The sequence below is a fragment of the Euprymna scolopes genome, chromosome 26 (assembly GCF_053919585.1).
Source record: "Euprymna scolopes isolate OS-2025 chromosome 26, ASM5391958v1, whole genome shotgun sequence".
In the NCBI taxonomy this organism is placed as follows: domain Eukaryota; kingdom Metazoa; phylum Mollusca; class Cephalopoda; order Sepiida; family Sepiolidae; genus Euprymna; species Euprymna scolopes.
In genome coordinates this window covers 94,419,598-94,436,469 of record NC_136507.1, presented here as the reverse complement: position 1 = coordinate 94,436,469, position 16,872 = coordinate 94,419,598, and the positions used below count along the sequence as shown (strand labels likewise).

The following is a 16,872-nucleotide window of genomic DNA, read 5'->3' as shown; positions in this document are numbered from 1 at the left end:
AAATGTATTTTTATACTTACATGCGTGTGTTTGTTTCTTGCATTGTCGCTGTTTCATTTCGCCATTTATGTGTAGCCATGTTGTCTAGTGGTTGTCAGTAGCCTCATTTGTTTAATTTGTCAAATAAACTTACATTTGATGAGTTCTTCAATGTTTTATTGGAGATAATTTATTTATAGAGAAAGAGACTGCATAATTGTTTCCTTCTTTATGTAGTTTTCTAAATTGAAAATGGAGAGACGCAGACGACAAAAACCTTGACTTGATTGACTACTAACCAAAGATTTCCTAGGAGAATTTAGTTGAGAAATCTTCACCCATCCTGCATATTCTCATGATCTATCTCCCTCAGATTATCACTTATTTCGAGGATTAAAAGATGACTGTAAGTTAACATCACGAGAGAAGATTAAACATGAGTTAAATTCATATTTCACATTAAAAACTAAAGAATTTTACAGGCGAGACGATTATAAGCACCGATAGAATCAAGTTATGGTGCAGGAATTATTTTCCCTGTGTCCGACGAAAGGCATTTCCGCGTAGCATGTTAAATTGGCAACCTTGATAAAATAAAGAAACACACAAGAAAGAAAAGAAATTAAGAAACCAACTTGGGAAAGATAATTTTTTTGTTTGTTATTGAAGTGATGGACTTATAATCCAAGAAACAGAGGTTATATAAAAGAGTTTAGTTACGCTGGGTGTTAATATATGTCAATTAAGCTTAACAAGAATTAGTTCTTATAAAGTAACAGTTTTCAAAAGAATAGAAATTGGAAAAGAGAATGTTTACTTAGTAGATGTCAAAATATTCAGAGTTCAAATTAAATCCTTTTTTTTTTTTTCAAGTGTTCTTCCTTGAATAACATTTTTATCGTATTCTCTCCTTTTTTTTAGGGGAATCTCGTCTTTCTTTTTTAAAGATGTTTTTTTCATAACTTCTTTTCATAAATTCTCTCATGTTTGAGAATAGTACGTTCACCAAAGTGATTTTTTTTTCCACTGCCAGAGAAGGAAATTAACTAAAATAACCAAACATTTCTTGCACTGATAGTGCGAACAACAAGTGAATAATTCTTCGGGTATTTCCAATAGTCTACACTTCAAATGAATTAGAAAGGATACATTTCCAGGTTCCGGCAGAATTTCGTAGTCGTTTTTTCAGTTTATGGTGACATACGAAAAAAAAAAAAAAAAAAGAACAGTTGGGTATGGGCATTAGGTAGTACCGCAGGGGGTTAAATTCTTATTCTTATTATTATTATTATTACTACTACTACTACTACTACTACTACTACTACTATTATTATTATTATTATTATTATGCCACCAGCACCATAGTATCTTTAACATACGTACCTACGTACGTTACGATTTCCAGATTATAAATTATTCGATCGGGAGATCCTAGTTATTAAAAACGAATATAGAAAGTAATAACGTACTATGAACATTAAATTAGTATGTAAATACACTAATTTAATGTTTGTAGTATGTTATCGCCTTCTATCCTCCTTTATAATAAATAGGATCTCCTGATCACCGAATACACAAACAAAAATACTTTATATTTATAAAAATGATGTCATTTTTTAACCGTATATAAAACTAAATTATACATTCTTAGTGGTATCTATTCTGTCTAAAGATGGTATAATGATATCATGGGGTTTCCGTTCGCACAGGGCGTTCATACAATGGAAATATGTCACAGACTCCTATTAGAATTATGGAGATAAACCGTAATAACTAGCTAGATTCTGACACTACATTCATCAGATTACTTAGATAAATACTTTTACAGTTTTAACAAAAGAGCTACAATAATATCGCGGGGTCTTCATTCACGTTGAACGTTCACAGAATGCATAGCAGCAATATATTATATACTAGCATGGATACCCAGCATTGCCAGGGTCAACATGAACTTCGCTTTGGCCACACCTGCTATACTAAAAATATTGAGCAGTTTTTCATTATCATATGTCAACTCCATCGTTACCCGAACAAAGATTTCCAAAATAAAAGAACGAATGAAAACACGAAAATGTAACCCCCCCCCCCCCCCCCCGGGAAAAAAAGAAGCAATACATGACGAATTCTCCACCAGATATTTCAGCAGAAGAGATACGAAGATAAGTTATTCTCCGGATATTGAGCACTTTTTTATGACTATATTCCGGTTTAAGCAAATCTCAGTCTAGAAAGATTTGTTATTACGGTTAGTTGCAACGAAAACAAAATGTAAAGAATTCAGTTTCAAAAATAGCAAAGTAGAATTTATGTTAACCAAAATACACGTTTTTATGTTATAAAAATGATGAGTTATGACTTATTGTGTTATTAAAAGAAAAAAAATTAGCAGTTAATATGTTATAAAAATGATGAGTTATGACTTATTGTGTTATTAAAAGAAAAAAAATTAGCAGTTAATATTTTTAAAAAAAATTAGCAGTTAATATTTTTTAAAAAAATTAGCAGTTAATATTTAAAAAAAAATGAGCAGTTAATATGTTAAAAAAATTAGCAGTTAATATGTTAAAAAAAAATTAGCAGTTAATATGTTAAAAAAAATTAGCAGTTAATATGTTAAAAAAATAGCAGTTAATATGTTAAAAAAAATTAGCAGTTAATATGTTAAAAAAAATTAGCAGTTAATATGTTAAAAAAAAATTAGCAGTTAATATGTTAAAAAAAAATTAGCAGTTAATATGTTAAAAAAAATTAGCAGTTAATATGTTAAAAAAAATTAGTAGTTAATATGTTAAAAAAATAGCAGTTAATATGTTAAAAAAAAAATTAGCAGTTAATATGTTAAAAAAAAATTAGCAGTTAATATGTTAAAAAAAAGTGAGGGAAAAAACTGGTAAAAAACGTAAATGAAAGTTTTTTTGTTTTTGTTTTGAATAAAGAATCGTAGTTGAATTGGATTGTTTGTTTATTTTTAAATAAAACGCCACTGGACCACAATGTTAATTGCGAAATCACGGAAATTATTTTATTTGAACTGATTCCAAAAATAGTGCTTGAAAGTTTGTGTGAATTATTTTTAGTTTGGTTATCCGCCGAAAAAGAAAGCGAAAACAAAAAGAACAAAGTTAGCCTCCAGGGGAAATAACAAAAATCGTTTTATAAAAAAAAATCGATGTCGGTAAAAATAAATTATATTAAATATGTTATCAATATAACTCAAATTTAAATAATAAACTTAAATAGAACTCTTAAAACAATTCTCTCACTATAAACACCGCTATTTAATAAAATCGATTTTCCTTAATGTAATATGCAAATGGTGTCATCTCTTATTTGTATATTTTGCAAGAATTATACTATATATAGGAATAAATTAAAGGTTAAGGTAATGGACCTTTTGTACATATTAATCAAATTATGAACAAACAAACAAATAAACAAACAAACAGACAGGAATACGAATTTATATATAGATGAAAGATGCTATTGTGGAATTTCCACAGGTCTTGCTAGTTCTTCTTCTTCTTCTTCTTCTTCTTCTTCCCCAATGGACCAAACAAAAAGGCGCCTTATACATGAAGCTGAGCAAATACTTGATTCTAACGTTGAGAATCACAGTGACGACCTTGTCACAGGGTTCTTCGTTTCAGCATTCTTAAAAAATGTTTTCTTATCTTTTTGTCTCAGAGCAATGCCATCTTTATCATCTGACAGAATTGCTGGTTGGGTGCGGAGGCAATTTTTCTCCAAGACGCAATCACTCAATAGCAGAAGAAAAATGTGATTAGCATTCCACGCTGATAGATGTGGCTTGAACTAAAAGAAAACAAAAGCAACGGGTTTATGTGCGACAAATTAAGGCACGACAAATGTCCGACAAGTAACTCCTGCAAATTCTTTGTTCGTGTGGTATTTAGGTACGACAAATGAAGGCACGTCAAAGGCCTCCTATTGCGTTTTTTTTATTATTATTTTTTTCACTTCAAATTTTTGTAGAATATAAACATTTTTTTTATTTATGGAGAATATTTAACATAAAAAAAAACTGCCAATCCAGTATGAAAAAGAAAAATATATTCCTTATGTTAAATAAAAATATATATTTGTTCACTTTTTTAAAATCGTATTTTTTTTTTTTATTGCGGATTGTTATCCTCATCTTCATAGTTATTGTTTCACCACGTTTCGGTCAACTCATCCTCTGGCCTTCTTCAGGTGGTTAACCGCGACGGGATAGGAATATTGAGTTTCGTAACTGTATCTGCAGTAATTACCGCCTTCCATAGTTGTTGTTGTCTCACCACGTTTTGGCCAATTGACCCTCCGCCCTGCTTTGGGTAGGATTGAAACTGCTATCTTCAGTTCATCTATGCTCACCTAGAACCGTAGAGATCCAACGCCTCTATCCACTGCGCCATGGGCTCCAAAGGTTAACCACTTGAAGAAGGCCAGAGAATGAGTTAGCCGAAGCGTGAAGCAACTATCAAGATGAGGATAACAGTCAACAAAGAAAAATGAATACACAAATTATGAAGAATCATCTCAAGGATTCCAAAAAATAAAAATAAAATATGTAGTTTTTGTTATTGTTATTGTTGTTATAGTAAGTATTTTTTTAAATAATAAATGCTTACCAAAAAAAAAAAAAAATGAAAAGAGTATATATAATCAAATTATCTCAGTCCATCAGTCTGAAAAAAAGTTTATTTTAGGCGCAACAAATGAAGACACGTCAATTTTTTTTACTACAAATCTTTATAAAATATAAATAAACTTGTTTTTATTTTGTTTTGTTTTTTTTTTGTTTTGCTTTTTACTTGGGGGGAATATTTAATATTAAAAAAATATTACAGTAAAACATAAAAAATTCCCCTAGATTAAAAGAAAAAGTACATATTTGTTTACTTTATTAAAATCGTAAATGTTTTTTGTTTTTGTTTTTTTTAATATAGTAAATGTTTTTTTATAGTAAATGTTTACAAAAATAAATAAATATAAATAAAATGGAAAGTACATATCAAATTATTTAATTCTCCCAAATCTCAGTTGGTCAGGCTGAAAAAAAAGAAAAAATGTATATTTTTTACAAATATTTTTAGCCAAAAAAAAAAAGAACAGCATGCCAGTTGGTCTAAATCAAAATCGGTCACTTCTTATTGTCCTTAACAGATTGCTCGAATGACGTGCCTAAATATCACAGCAATGATAAAAGCAGTAGGAGCATTTGTCGTGCTTTGTCGTGTATTTGTCGTGCCTTAATTTGACATGCATAATTAGTAAAACCCGAAAAGAAAATGTTAATTTCTCTGTACGCCACTACAGAAGAAGCAATTTACGACATAAGAAATATAATAATGAATTAATAAATTTCGTTCTTTGATACGACAGAGACGCGAGAATAAAAAATATTTTTCTTTCATTGACTTATGAACAAACATAAACTATAATACTTGATTTTTCTTCAGAACTCAATCACTCAACATCAGAAAAAATGTTATTAACATTTCATACGAATAGATGTCGTTTGAACGGAAGTAATAAAAATAAAGAAACGGTTTTACTATTAATATATTACAAACTAATGTACGACAACTACTACTGCTGATCTCTGTTTGTGTGATATTTAGGCATGAAAAATTAAAGGCACGACAAATTAAGGCACGACAAACTAAGACATGATAAATGTAAAACTGCTGCTACTGATTCATGTGATGTTTAGGCATGACAAATGTAGGCACTACAAATTAAACCACGACAAATTGAGGCATAACAAATAAAGGCGCAACAGATTAAGGCACAATAAATATACGACAACTGTTTTTGCTGATTCTCTATTCGTTTGATATTTAGGCTCGACAATTTAAGGCACGACAAATTAAGTTCTCCTGATGATTTTTTTTTACGCTAAAAATCTTTGTATAATATAAACAATTTTTTTCTTCAGGATTAGGGGAAATATTTAACAAAAATACGAGTCAAACATGAAAATTAAAAGAAAAAAAGGCACTTCTGCTGTATGCAGCCCGCGGCCATCTTTTTTTTTTTTTTGTGAGTTGAAACTCACTAAACTGTCGCCAGGTGGCGCTTCTCGGTCAAAGAACAGGGGACAATTTTACTTCAATTCAAAAATGTTTTGGAAAAAAATCCAATGTTGCTTTAATTCGGAAAAAATATTTCATTTAAATTATTGCTAATTGTACAGTTTGATAAAGACATTAAAAAAATAAAATTATTGAACAAAAAAAGTTTTATTGTACGTACCCGCCATGGAATGAAGTTCTTCAAAAAAGAATTTCGCTTAATTTGATCAAGTAGTTTTGCTTTGTTGTTGTTGTTGTTGTTGTTGTTGTTGTTTTTTACAGAGGAAAATCAAATTTTAATGTGGTCGATCGTATCCCACCATCTTGCTTATTTCGCAGACAAGGAGAGTGCCTTTAAAAGAAAAAGTGGTTGATAAAAGACAAAATGAAAAATAATGGATTTAAAAAGGACAAAGAAACTCTGTAAAATAAATGAAAATTAAAATATTAATGTAGGTATTTTTTCTGCCCATGTTTCAAATTAATCTCGTCAAATTTTGACAAGCGGTGATGGAATTATCACCCTTAGCGCACGCCCCTCCTTGTGCGCGAAATAAACAAAATGGCGGTATACGATCAATCTCATTAAAATTTAATTTTCGTCTGTAAAAAAACAAAATACTTGATTAAATTAAGTGAATTTTTTTTCGTAGAACTTCATTTCATAACGAGTACGTACAATATAACTTTTTTTAATATTTTCATGTTTTTTTTTTAATGTCTTCATTAAACTGTGTAATGGTGAATTATTAATTTGTTGTTGACCCTTCAAAGTTGGCTTAATTCGAAAAATGTTTCATTTAAATTATTTATTTGTTTGAAAAAAAAAAAATTGCTGTGTAATAGGGACCTCCAAAATTCACCACAGAATTACCCCATCCTATATGTAACACGATATAACTTTATTATAAATTAATATTATTAGTATAACTTTTGTATCATCTAAAAGAAGAAGGGCAAAATAAACCAGTAATAATTTTTAAAAATTTTTTCAGCGAACGAAAATAATGAAATTGCGAGATGAAAATCGTGTTTACATAATTGACGCTTTAAAATAACGTTCCCATGTAGTAGACATTCCGAACGTGAAAACATACCTGTATTTAATAAATCTAGCAAAAATCAACTAATGGTCAGATTTTCGTAAAATTTTCGGTACTTGTCCATTTTAGAATGAAATTACATATAAAATGTAGTTTTCGTAAAATATACGAGGAGAAATATTTTTTAGTGCGTGCGCCCCCTATTTATTTTTTCGAAATGCGAACAAAATATATTTAAATCTATCGAAATTTCTATTTATTATAAAACATAAGAGTTCAAATAAGTAAAAAATATTTATTTAAAAAAAATTTAAATACACATATTGAACAAAAATTTACCTTGAAGTTGCAATTAAAAAATTGATATAAACTTAATATTATTATTATGTTTTTTTAATGGCGTTTTTTCGAATTAATATATACTATAATCATTGAATTGCCAAGAAAAAGAAACTTCGTTAAACATGAATTAATTTTTAAAAGATTAAAACGATTAAAATTCCATTATTTCAAAATGTTCCGTTACAACATAGATTTTTAATTAATTGTGTTCAATTTTTTTTTAATATTAAGTTTTAATATAAACATGATTCTTTTCAGCTATTTTATCGCCAGATTAAAACCAATTTGAAAATATTATTGCCCAAATATCAGCATTTGTAGACCTCCCCTTCATATTTTGTTTGTCTCTTTTTACCGAACAAAATATGGAACCCCGTAGGTAACTAAATGAACATTCAGTAAAACCGTATTTCATATTTAATATACAAATGTTTATAATATTATTAATCATTAAACTGTGTAAATCTTAAAACCTAACAAAATTATAATAAAGATTAATTAATTGCAGTTTGAAGAAGATAAACAAGGGTTTTAAAAAAATCATTAAGTCGCTTCTGCTTTTCCATAGTTCGTATAGTTAACACAAATCTGACGTAAACATGCGGTCCAATCTTCACAATCGTTTGGCAGTCCCAACTGTATAAAAATCCAATATTGCTTTTATTACAACATTGTTTTATTAAAATTATATTTTCTTACGCAAACTTTTAAATAAATGTTTTTACATTTATACATTGATATATTTTTATACAATAAATGTTTGTACAGTTATATATTGATATATTTTTATAAAAATAATATTTTGGTTTTCAAATATTTTTATTTGTTACTTATTTGCCATGTTATTTGACCAAGAAGAAATTGGAATTATCGCCCCCTGACAATTGCCGCCGCTCGCATGCTGCAGAAGTGCCGAAAAAATACATGTTTACTTTTCTTTAATCGTAAATGCTTTTGTTTTTTATAGTATTTTTTTGTATTTTTTATAGAAAATTTTTACCAAAATAATGACAATGTATATAATAAATACATCTTACAATTATTAAATTCACCCAAATCTCGGCCCATCAATGTGAAAAAAAAAATTGTTTGTTTTGTAAAAAGATTTTTTAGTGTAAAAAAAAAAAAAGAAAAGAAAAACAGCATGCCAGTTCGTTTAAATTAAAATAGGTTGCGTCTTGTTGTTCTTGACATAGGAATTCCAAGTCGAATGACGTGCCAAAATATTACACAGAATCAGCAGGAGCAGTTGCGCTTTTCATTGTTAATTTGTCGTACATGATTAATAAAATCCGAAAAGAAATATTGGAGTATGCCAATACTGACCGAAACAATTTTCGACAAACTACATTTTATAAACGTAATTATTTTAAAATAATGAATAACTTATGATCTATTTCGTTCTTTGATGCGACAAAGATGTAGGTACGTGCAAAATGAATAGTCGATGCTCAAAATGTATAAACATTTTGACCCCGCCCTTTATTTAAAAATTAACCAAAAATCAGGAAATTAACCAATTTTAATTAAAGTTTTAGTATTTATCAAATAATGATCACGAAATATAATGAACCCATTTTTGTCATTTGAATCCCAGGGAAAATGTATTATTTTGTTTAAACAAAAAGCACGTTTACTAAAATTATGGTTTTCAGTAGCAAACAAACAAAAAATAAGTTAATTTATTTTTGGTTGTTTTTTTTTTTAATGAAAATAAAGCATCATAAATTGTAACAATAAAAAAGAAAAAAGAATTTTTCAGGAACATTACGAAAGTTCGTATTATCGAATTCGATATAATTCGAAGAAAAAATACTCGAACTACCGATATTATCACAGAATTAAGCATTGTTTATTTAATATTTTCACACAAAAAAAATATAATTGCAAAAAATATTTCTATTTTTTTTTTTAGATTACATTTTTCTTGTATTTTTTATATGTAAGATTCTAATATTTTCCTTGCTTGAATGAACATGTAACTTTCGACATAATTTTCATATAACCTTCAAAAAAATAATTTAAAAGCAGGAGGAACACAGAAAAATAATCAAATTAAAAATGGTAAAAATCATGCAAACATTCACGATAGGAATGTACAAATACTCGACTGAGGAAAAAAAAGAAGAAAACCAGCACCCCTCCCTCCCTCCCTCCCTCTCTCTAACTACTTGACGTCATTTCATATAGCTTTTTTAGCTTTTTGATATTTTGGGCTTCCTTAAAATCCACGCTTAGACGGCTTCGTTTGTTTTTGCTTGTGCGAAGCCAGAATCTCTCGCTTTTGGGAGCTAATTAAGCTATTTTTTTTTATACAAACAAGATGTTTTGTTTTTATTTAATTCCATATCTTAGGACTTTACTTTACTAATTATCTTTGAAAACTAATATTTATCTTAATGGATTTTTACAATGAACTTCAAAATTTACCTGAACTTGTCAGCTTCCGAATGTCGCCGTGAAAACATTTTTCATTATAACTTTTTTGTTTTCACCTGTACAAATACTTTTTTTCCTTTCGGAAATTACCTTTAGGCTTTAATCTTTCAAATACAATCAAAAAGTAGTCGGAAACCTACAAAAAAGTATAAACCGCTTTTAAAACTATGCCCCCCCCATCTTTTTTGCATCATTATTACCCGTGCCTGTACGAGATAAATTTTAGTTTTCATTGACTTAAAAAAACGTCGTAAGCTATAATAATTGCTTGTTGCTTTTAAACTTTTTGATATGTCCGAAAAGGGATATACTTGTTTGAAGTAGTTGAAGTGTTTGACTCAGCTACTATAATCGATTAATACATTTTAGTAAGTCACTTTAATTAACGGTTGTTCAGTCATAGCTGGTCATGTGCTTAAGCGTTAAGCTTTAGGCGTATTTCTCGGCGACTCTCAGGCTGCTATACCCGTCCGTATTTATGGCTTACATCAGCGAATCATATTCTAATGATACATTCATATTCTTTATATCATTTTCATTCAAGCCAGAAATTACTTTCTAGTAACCGAAAGTTTAAAGCGTTCAAAGTTAATTTTAGATTTTTTAATTTTCTGTTATGGCTTGCAATAAGCCACAAAGAAAACAGAACAACGGAATAGAGTTTAAACAATGTATTACTGGAACAACAACGTAAAAAGGTTACAACTGAAAAGAGTAGTAAACGTCACCGAGCAGGGGAGGGTCGCTCTGGTGTTTAATCCACACCTGGGATCAAAATGTCTATGGCTTATATAATGGATAGAACAGTCCATTTGGAGGGTGATTCCCCCACAACACCCCCTCCCAAGCTGATTTCCGCGGTTGTGAAAATCAGTATTTCTTTCTTTTGGGGCAGACCACGAAGGGGTCTGTGCGTTTCCTCTTTCTGCCGGAGCGTCTCGGTTCTGACATCCCTTTTGGAGGGTCCAGATTTACAGGGATACTATGTAGGGAGTTGAGCAGCTAGATATCTGTTCACATTACACTTGAACTTCTGCATGTCAGTACAGTCATGGAAGAAGAGACCCGGGAAGAAATTGCAAAGTCTAAGAAAGAAACTATTTGAGTAGAAGGTTTTCCGGCATCTTGAGATCTCTACAGTGTAGGGGTGGGATTTTGTTGCTTGTTATGTTAGTCGGGATATTTATGTCGTAGGGGCACAAGTGCTTGGAGTTCACCAGAACACATTCCATTAAAATACTTGTAAAACAGACGCAGGAATGCAACATTTCGACGATGTGAGAGAGGTTGGAGTATGGGTTAAGTTTTGACATAACTCCTCAAACACCTCGGACACCTACCTAAGTCTGGATATGTGGAGTTATTTTATTGCGTTAGGAATAAAACTACTTTTGTGAGACTATGATAACATTTTCATAAAAGAAGAAAATGTGAATTTTTGAAACAATGTCTTGGAAGTATATATCAGAGGCATAATATAATGGAACCTTTTCTGGACAATGGAATGGAGCTTTTCTGAACAATAAGAATGGAGCTTTTTTGAACAATAAGAATGGAGCTTTTTTGAACAATAAGAATGGAGCTTTTTTGAACAATGGAATGGAGCTTTTTTTGAACAATGGAATGGAGCTGTTTTCAACAATGGAATAGGGGTTTTCTTAACAACAGAATAAAGCTATTTTGATTAATTGATGAACTGCTCTGAACAATCGAATGGAGCTTTTTTGAACATTGAAAATAATCATTTCTGAACAATGAAACGGAACTTTTCTGAAGAATGGAATTGAGATTTTCTGAACAAGATAATTGAGCTTTATTTAATTAAGGAATATAGCTTTTCTGAGCAATTAAATGGTGCTCTTTTGAACAAAAGAAGTGAGTTTTTTTAATGATGGAATAGAGCACTTTTGAACAATGGATTGAAGATTTTCTTAAGAATGGAATGAAGCATTTCATGATATCGGAAAGGAGATTTTCTGAACAATAAAATAGACATTTCTTAAGAATGAAAAGGGGCTTTTCCGAACAATGGAAGGAGCTTTTATGTATAATAGAAAGGTGTTTTTTGGAATAATGAAAATTATGCTTTTTTGAACAATGTTATGGTGGTTTTTTTTTTTTTGATAATGGAAAGGAGCTTTTTTGAACAATGGAATGGCGTTTTTTTTTTTAACAATGGAAAGGAGCTTTTATGTGTAATGGAATAGAGCTTTGCTGAATAATGAAAATGGAGCTTTTTTGAACAATGGAATGGAGCTTTTCTTAACAAGAGAAAGGAACTTTTCTGAACAATGGAATGAAGCTTTTTTGATCAATAAAAGGGCTTTTTTGACTAATAAGAATGGAGCTTTTCTGAACAATGAAATTCAGTTTTTCTAAAGACTTGAATGGAGCGCTTTTGGGCATTGGATTGGAGCTTTTTTTTTTAAACGGAATTGAACTTTTCTGAACAATTGAATGGAACTTTTCTGAACAATGGGATGGAACTTTTCTGGACAATCGAATGGAATTTTTCTGAACAATCAAATGGAGTTTTTCTTAACAATCACATGGAATTTTTCCGAACAAGAAAGGGAAAGGAAATTTTCTAAACAATGAAATAGAGCTGTTTTGAACAATTATTGTGAAAGTATCGATAAAGTAGAGAATTTCTCGTTAGATAACCATCATGCTATTAATAATAAATGTCTTTTTCTTTTATTTCAGTGCAAATTCAAATCTTCCGCCTTAATGAAAACATGTACCCAGAGAATGCTTCGGTTGTCATGAATATAAAGGTAATATCTTAATGTCTTAGATGAATCATTTGTGACAATATAATTTTATGTCGTCATAATAAATGTAACATGGACCCCTATGTGAAGTTAAAAAGAGATAAATATATTTTCATGCCTAACAATATATGCATGTGTGTATTTATATGTGTGTTTGTTAAAACAGACAAAAGAAAAACAAATTATACATAGGAATAAATAAAAAACGGGAGCTTTACCAGTTTCATTCGGATCTTCGTTTTCTGAAGACATTTGTTGTAACAATTTGAGCTTGGCAGTAAGTCGACTTAACCTACTCTTGTACACATGAGCAAATACACATGTATATGTTAAAGTCGGTTCATTTGAACTATTTCTTATCTGTCTGATGATAGTTCAAATAGTAACGATTAAGATTGGGGTGATAACTGTTTTGGTTTCGATTCTAGCTGATGGTACTCAAGCCATACGTTTTTCCTTTTGAAATCATTGAAATCATTACTATATATTGGGCACAATATAATAATCAATAGGGAATAATAAATCAAAATCTGAATAAATTCAAGTATCAAATTCAAGCGTATTTTATGACCGGGCAACGCTGAGCGTCCTGCAAGCATAATTATAAACATATTATATCATGTTCATGTTTTTTTCTCGCAATTATAAAGATTTGGCCAATTATGAAATTGATTTACGTTACTGTAAAAAGAAAAACAAGATACAAATTATTATTAATAATAATAATAATAATAATAATAATAATAATATTAATAATAATAATAATATTAATAATAATGATAATAATGATAATAATAATAATATTATTATTATTAATAATAATAATAATAATGATAATAATAATATTATTATTAATAATAATAATAATAATATTATTAATAATAATAATAATGATAATAATAATAATAATATTAATAATGATAATAATGATAATAATAATAGTAATATTAATAATAATAATAATGATCATAATGATAATAATAATAATAATAATAATAATAATAATAATAACAACAACAACAAAATAATAATAATAATAACAACAACAACAAAATAAACAACAAATTTAGCTCAATGATTCCAAAATGAGTTTTTTTTTTTTTTTTTTTTTTTTGTGTTTTTTTTTACATAGGGATCACCATTTATCAAGGCCCGGATTCTACCTTTTTTAAAATGATGACATGGCAGAAAGAAAAAAAGAACAATTATTTTAGAATTTCCAGTAGGAAAGCAGTTTTGCACATAAATTTAACATAAAATGATAATCATTTTCGGTCCATTCTATCTTTTTAATCTTGTCTAATCACTCAAAAATCGTAAACAAAATATTGGTAGAACATAATATTTTTGATCGATTGTTAACATTTATTTGATGTTTAATTTTTGATTTTGAATGATTTTCAAGTGTCCTTGTGAAAGATTTATGGACAGCCATTTTTTTTAACCCAAAAGAGTTAACACTCTGTTTTGATCGAAAACACATTTTAAAATAAGTTTAAACAAAAATAAACTTATCCATGTAGGTTGAAGAGTCTTGCCTTTGGTAACATTTATTTGTTGCATATTTGGTTACATCTCTTTTTTCTTCTGTTAGTTACAGTAACAAATGCCCGAATTTCATTCTTCTTGAGAGAGGGGGGGGGGTCTAAGTTTAAATGTCGATATAATCTCCTTTTTATTTCGGTTTTCTCTTTATGTATTTTATCCAAGATTTTGATAAACTCATTGTGAGATTTTTATTTATATTTTTCACTTGTGTCCAAAGCGAAAAAGTACCATAAATAATAATTATTTCAGAAGAAGCCGATGACAGACAACGACAGTGTCCAAACGGTGCCAATGAAATTGAAAACCCTTGTTCATAGCACTTTAAATCTTTTCATATCAAATATTAACTCCCTTAAATGTTTAGCGAATATGTGTGAAAAAATTTACAAAAGGATGTTTACAGTAATGTACCAATAAAAGAAATTGATTAAACTCTGAGAATTAATGTTAATTCTGTGAGTGGGATTTGTAACACATTTCGTTAGTCTTATGTTGTAAAGGAACAACTTGTAATAAATAAATAAATTTGTGCTTGTTTCATTTTTTATTGTAAAGAAAAAATTGAAACTAGCAGGACCCGTTAACAGGCATTGCCCAGTTGATGCAGCCAACGGGGTGGGGCGGGGCTAAAAGATCGAAGTATGGTTGTTATTGGTGGCCAACCGCCTCATGTTAAGAACAGCTTTCGGAATAGACACATCCAAGCTCCGCATGTTTAGAGCAGCTTTCAGAATAGTCACTCCCAACATCCCTACGTTAAGAATGGCTTTCGGAATAGACTACCACAACCATCCCATGTTATGACGACTCTCAGAATAGACACCTCCAACCATCGAAATGTACTTGTCTCTGCCAAATTTAAATAAGATTTTCGTAATCAGCATAGTTGAAAACCTCTAAAAGTCATCATGTTAAAGAAAATTGTGGAGGTGGAGCTAATGTAAAAATTTACCGATAAAAAAAAACAAAGTTATTTATTGTCTTCTCTATAGAGCGACGCTAATCGGTTAATATGCTTAATCTTTTTTCTTTTTTTTTTTTCAGCACGATTGTAATATGTAGAGAGCGATGACAGTCGGTTAATATGTTTAATTTAGTTTTTTTAGCACAATTCTCTTCTGTCGAGAGCGACGTCATATTGTATAATTTCTGGAGGGTTCATTTATTTACTGTAGAAGTGGATTCCAGAATATGCAAATAGTCAGGTATCAGCCAATCAAAATGGGCGGAATTTGAGAAGGGAGAATTTATTATTTTTGAATCAAGAAATGGAAAGATTATGTTATGTGTATGTATGTATGTAATAACCAGTTAATGGCAGTGCAAGCACAATATTGTAGGAAAATATAGAATTTGACCTGGTCTCAAATGATAGGAGTGGGAGCACTAAATATTAAGAGAGAAAAATAGGAACTTCTTTCTTTGTAGATGTCGCGATTCTGATAGTGTTGCTCATTGGATGTAATGTATCGTTTTATTATCACGAGTGAATGTGGCAGAAGTGGTGGTCGTAAGCTACACAAGATAGTGGCTGCCAGGGTAGATATATTGAATTTATATGTGGCATCTGTTGTTGCAAACCTACAGTACTTTGGTCCAGAGGGGAATTTCTGAAATCAAAATATTATAAATGGAGATGATTATTTATTTTTCAGGATCCGTCCAATTCTGTGATGAAATCTCAAATATTCCATGACAAAACATATGTTATTTCAACCTCATTTCAACTAGAAAACCACTCCTCTCAGGTCGGAGAGTGGACGATTTCCGTGGATTATACTGGGAAAAGGGTAAGAGAAAAGCTTACGTTTTGATTTTTAAATATATTAATGTTCTTTCTATATCGCATTAATTACTGTAGTTCTCCCCTCTTCCTCCCTCTACCTTTACAATGTGTTACCCTCTCCCTCTCACACCCCATTATTTCGCTCCTAATGTAGTTATTGCTAAACGTCACATCTCTAATATGTTACCTAGCAACTTCTCTCCTCTTCTGATGAGAAGCATTAGGCTTCGAAATACCTAGGTGTAAAGAGCATACTTATCTTATATTCCTATTGAATTAACGATTAAATTTATATGCATTAGTATATATTTTTATGTTGTCTTTCTTTTATTTTTTTCTCTTCTATATAAACTCCATCTAGGTTGTTAGGCTTTGCATAAGCTTTCTTTTAAAATAATTTCTCTAATTCTCCTTGGCTCCCTCATATATATATATATATATATATATATATATATATATATATATATATATATATATATATACTAATAGATCCATACATATATACATACATTACATATATATATATATACATATATATGTGTACATACATTCATGCATACATACATACATACATACATACATGATGATTGCAACGTCTTGTCAGACGAGTGCCACTCCCTCAGACATTTAAAATTCATGAGCCCAAATGTCTGAGGGAGTATCTATACAAATATGATGTTACAGAGTCTTAGCTTTGTACGACAGCTAAGTCTCTCTCTCAGTTCAAAATGTTGAGATCCAGCAACAAGCAAGAGCAAGATAGCCAGCAACAAGTTAAACTGCAGACCAGCTTAATGCGGGTAATGGTCTTCCGCTTTATGGTTTTTTAAATCAGAGATTTGCTTCTCCTAGAAAGGTTGCCTTCACCACGGCTTACGGGAACC

The 16,872-nt window shown here is 29.9% G+C and overlaps 1 protein-coding gene across 1 annotated transcript in view; it reads left to right on the top strand.

Moving 5' to 3' along the window:
• Positions 1-16,872, top strand: part of LOC145248271 (complement C3-like) — a 233,059-nt gene that overhangs the window by 86,822 nt on the left and 129,365 nt on the right. Inside the window, exons 4-5 of the mRNA XM_080110142.1 lie at positions 12,587-12,657; positions 15,858-15,992. Of these exons, the coding sequence (XP_079966268.1) occupies positions 12,587-12,657; positions 15,858-15,992 (206 nt within the window). The remainder of the gene's footprint in view (positions 1-12,586; positions 12,658-15,857; positions 15,993-16,872) is intronic.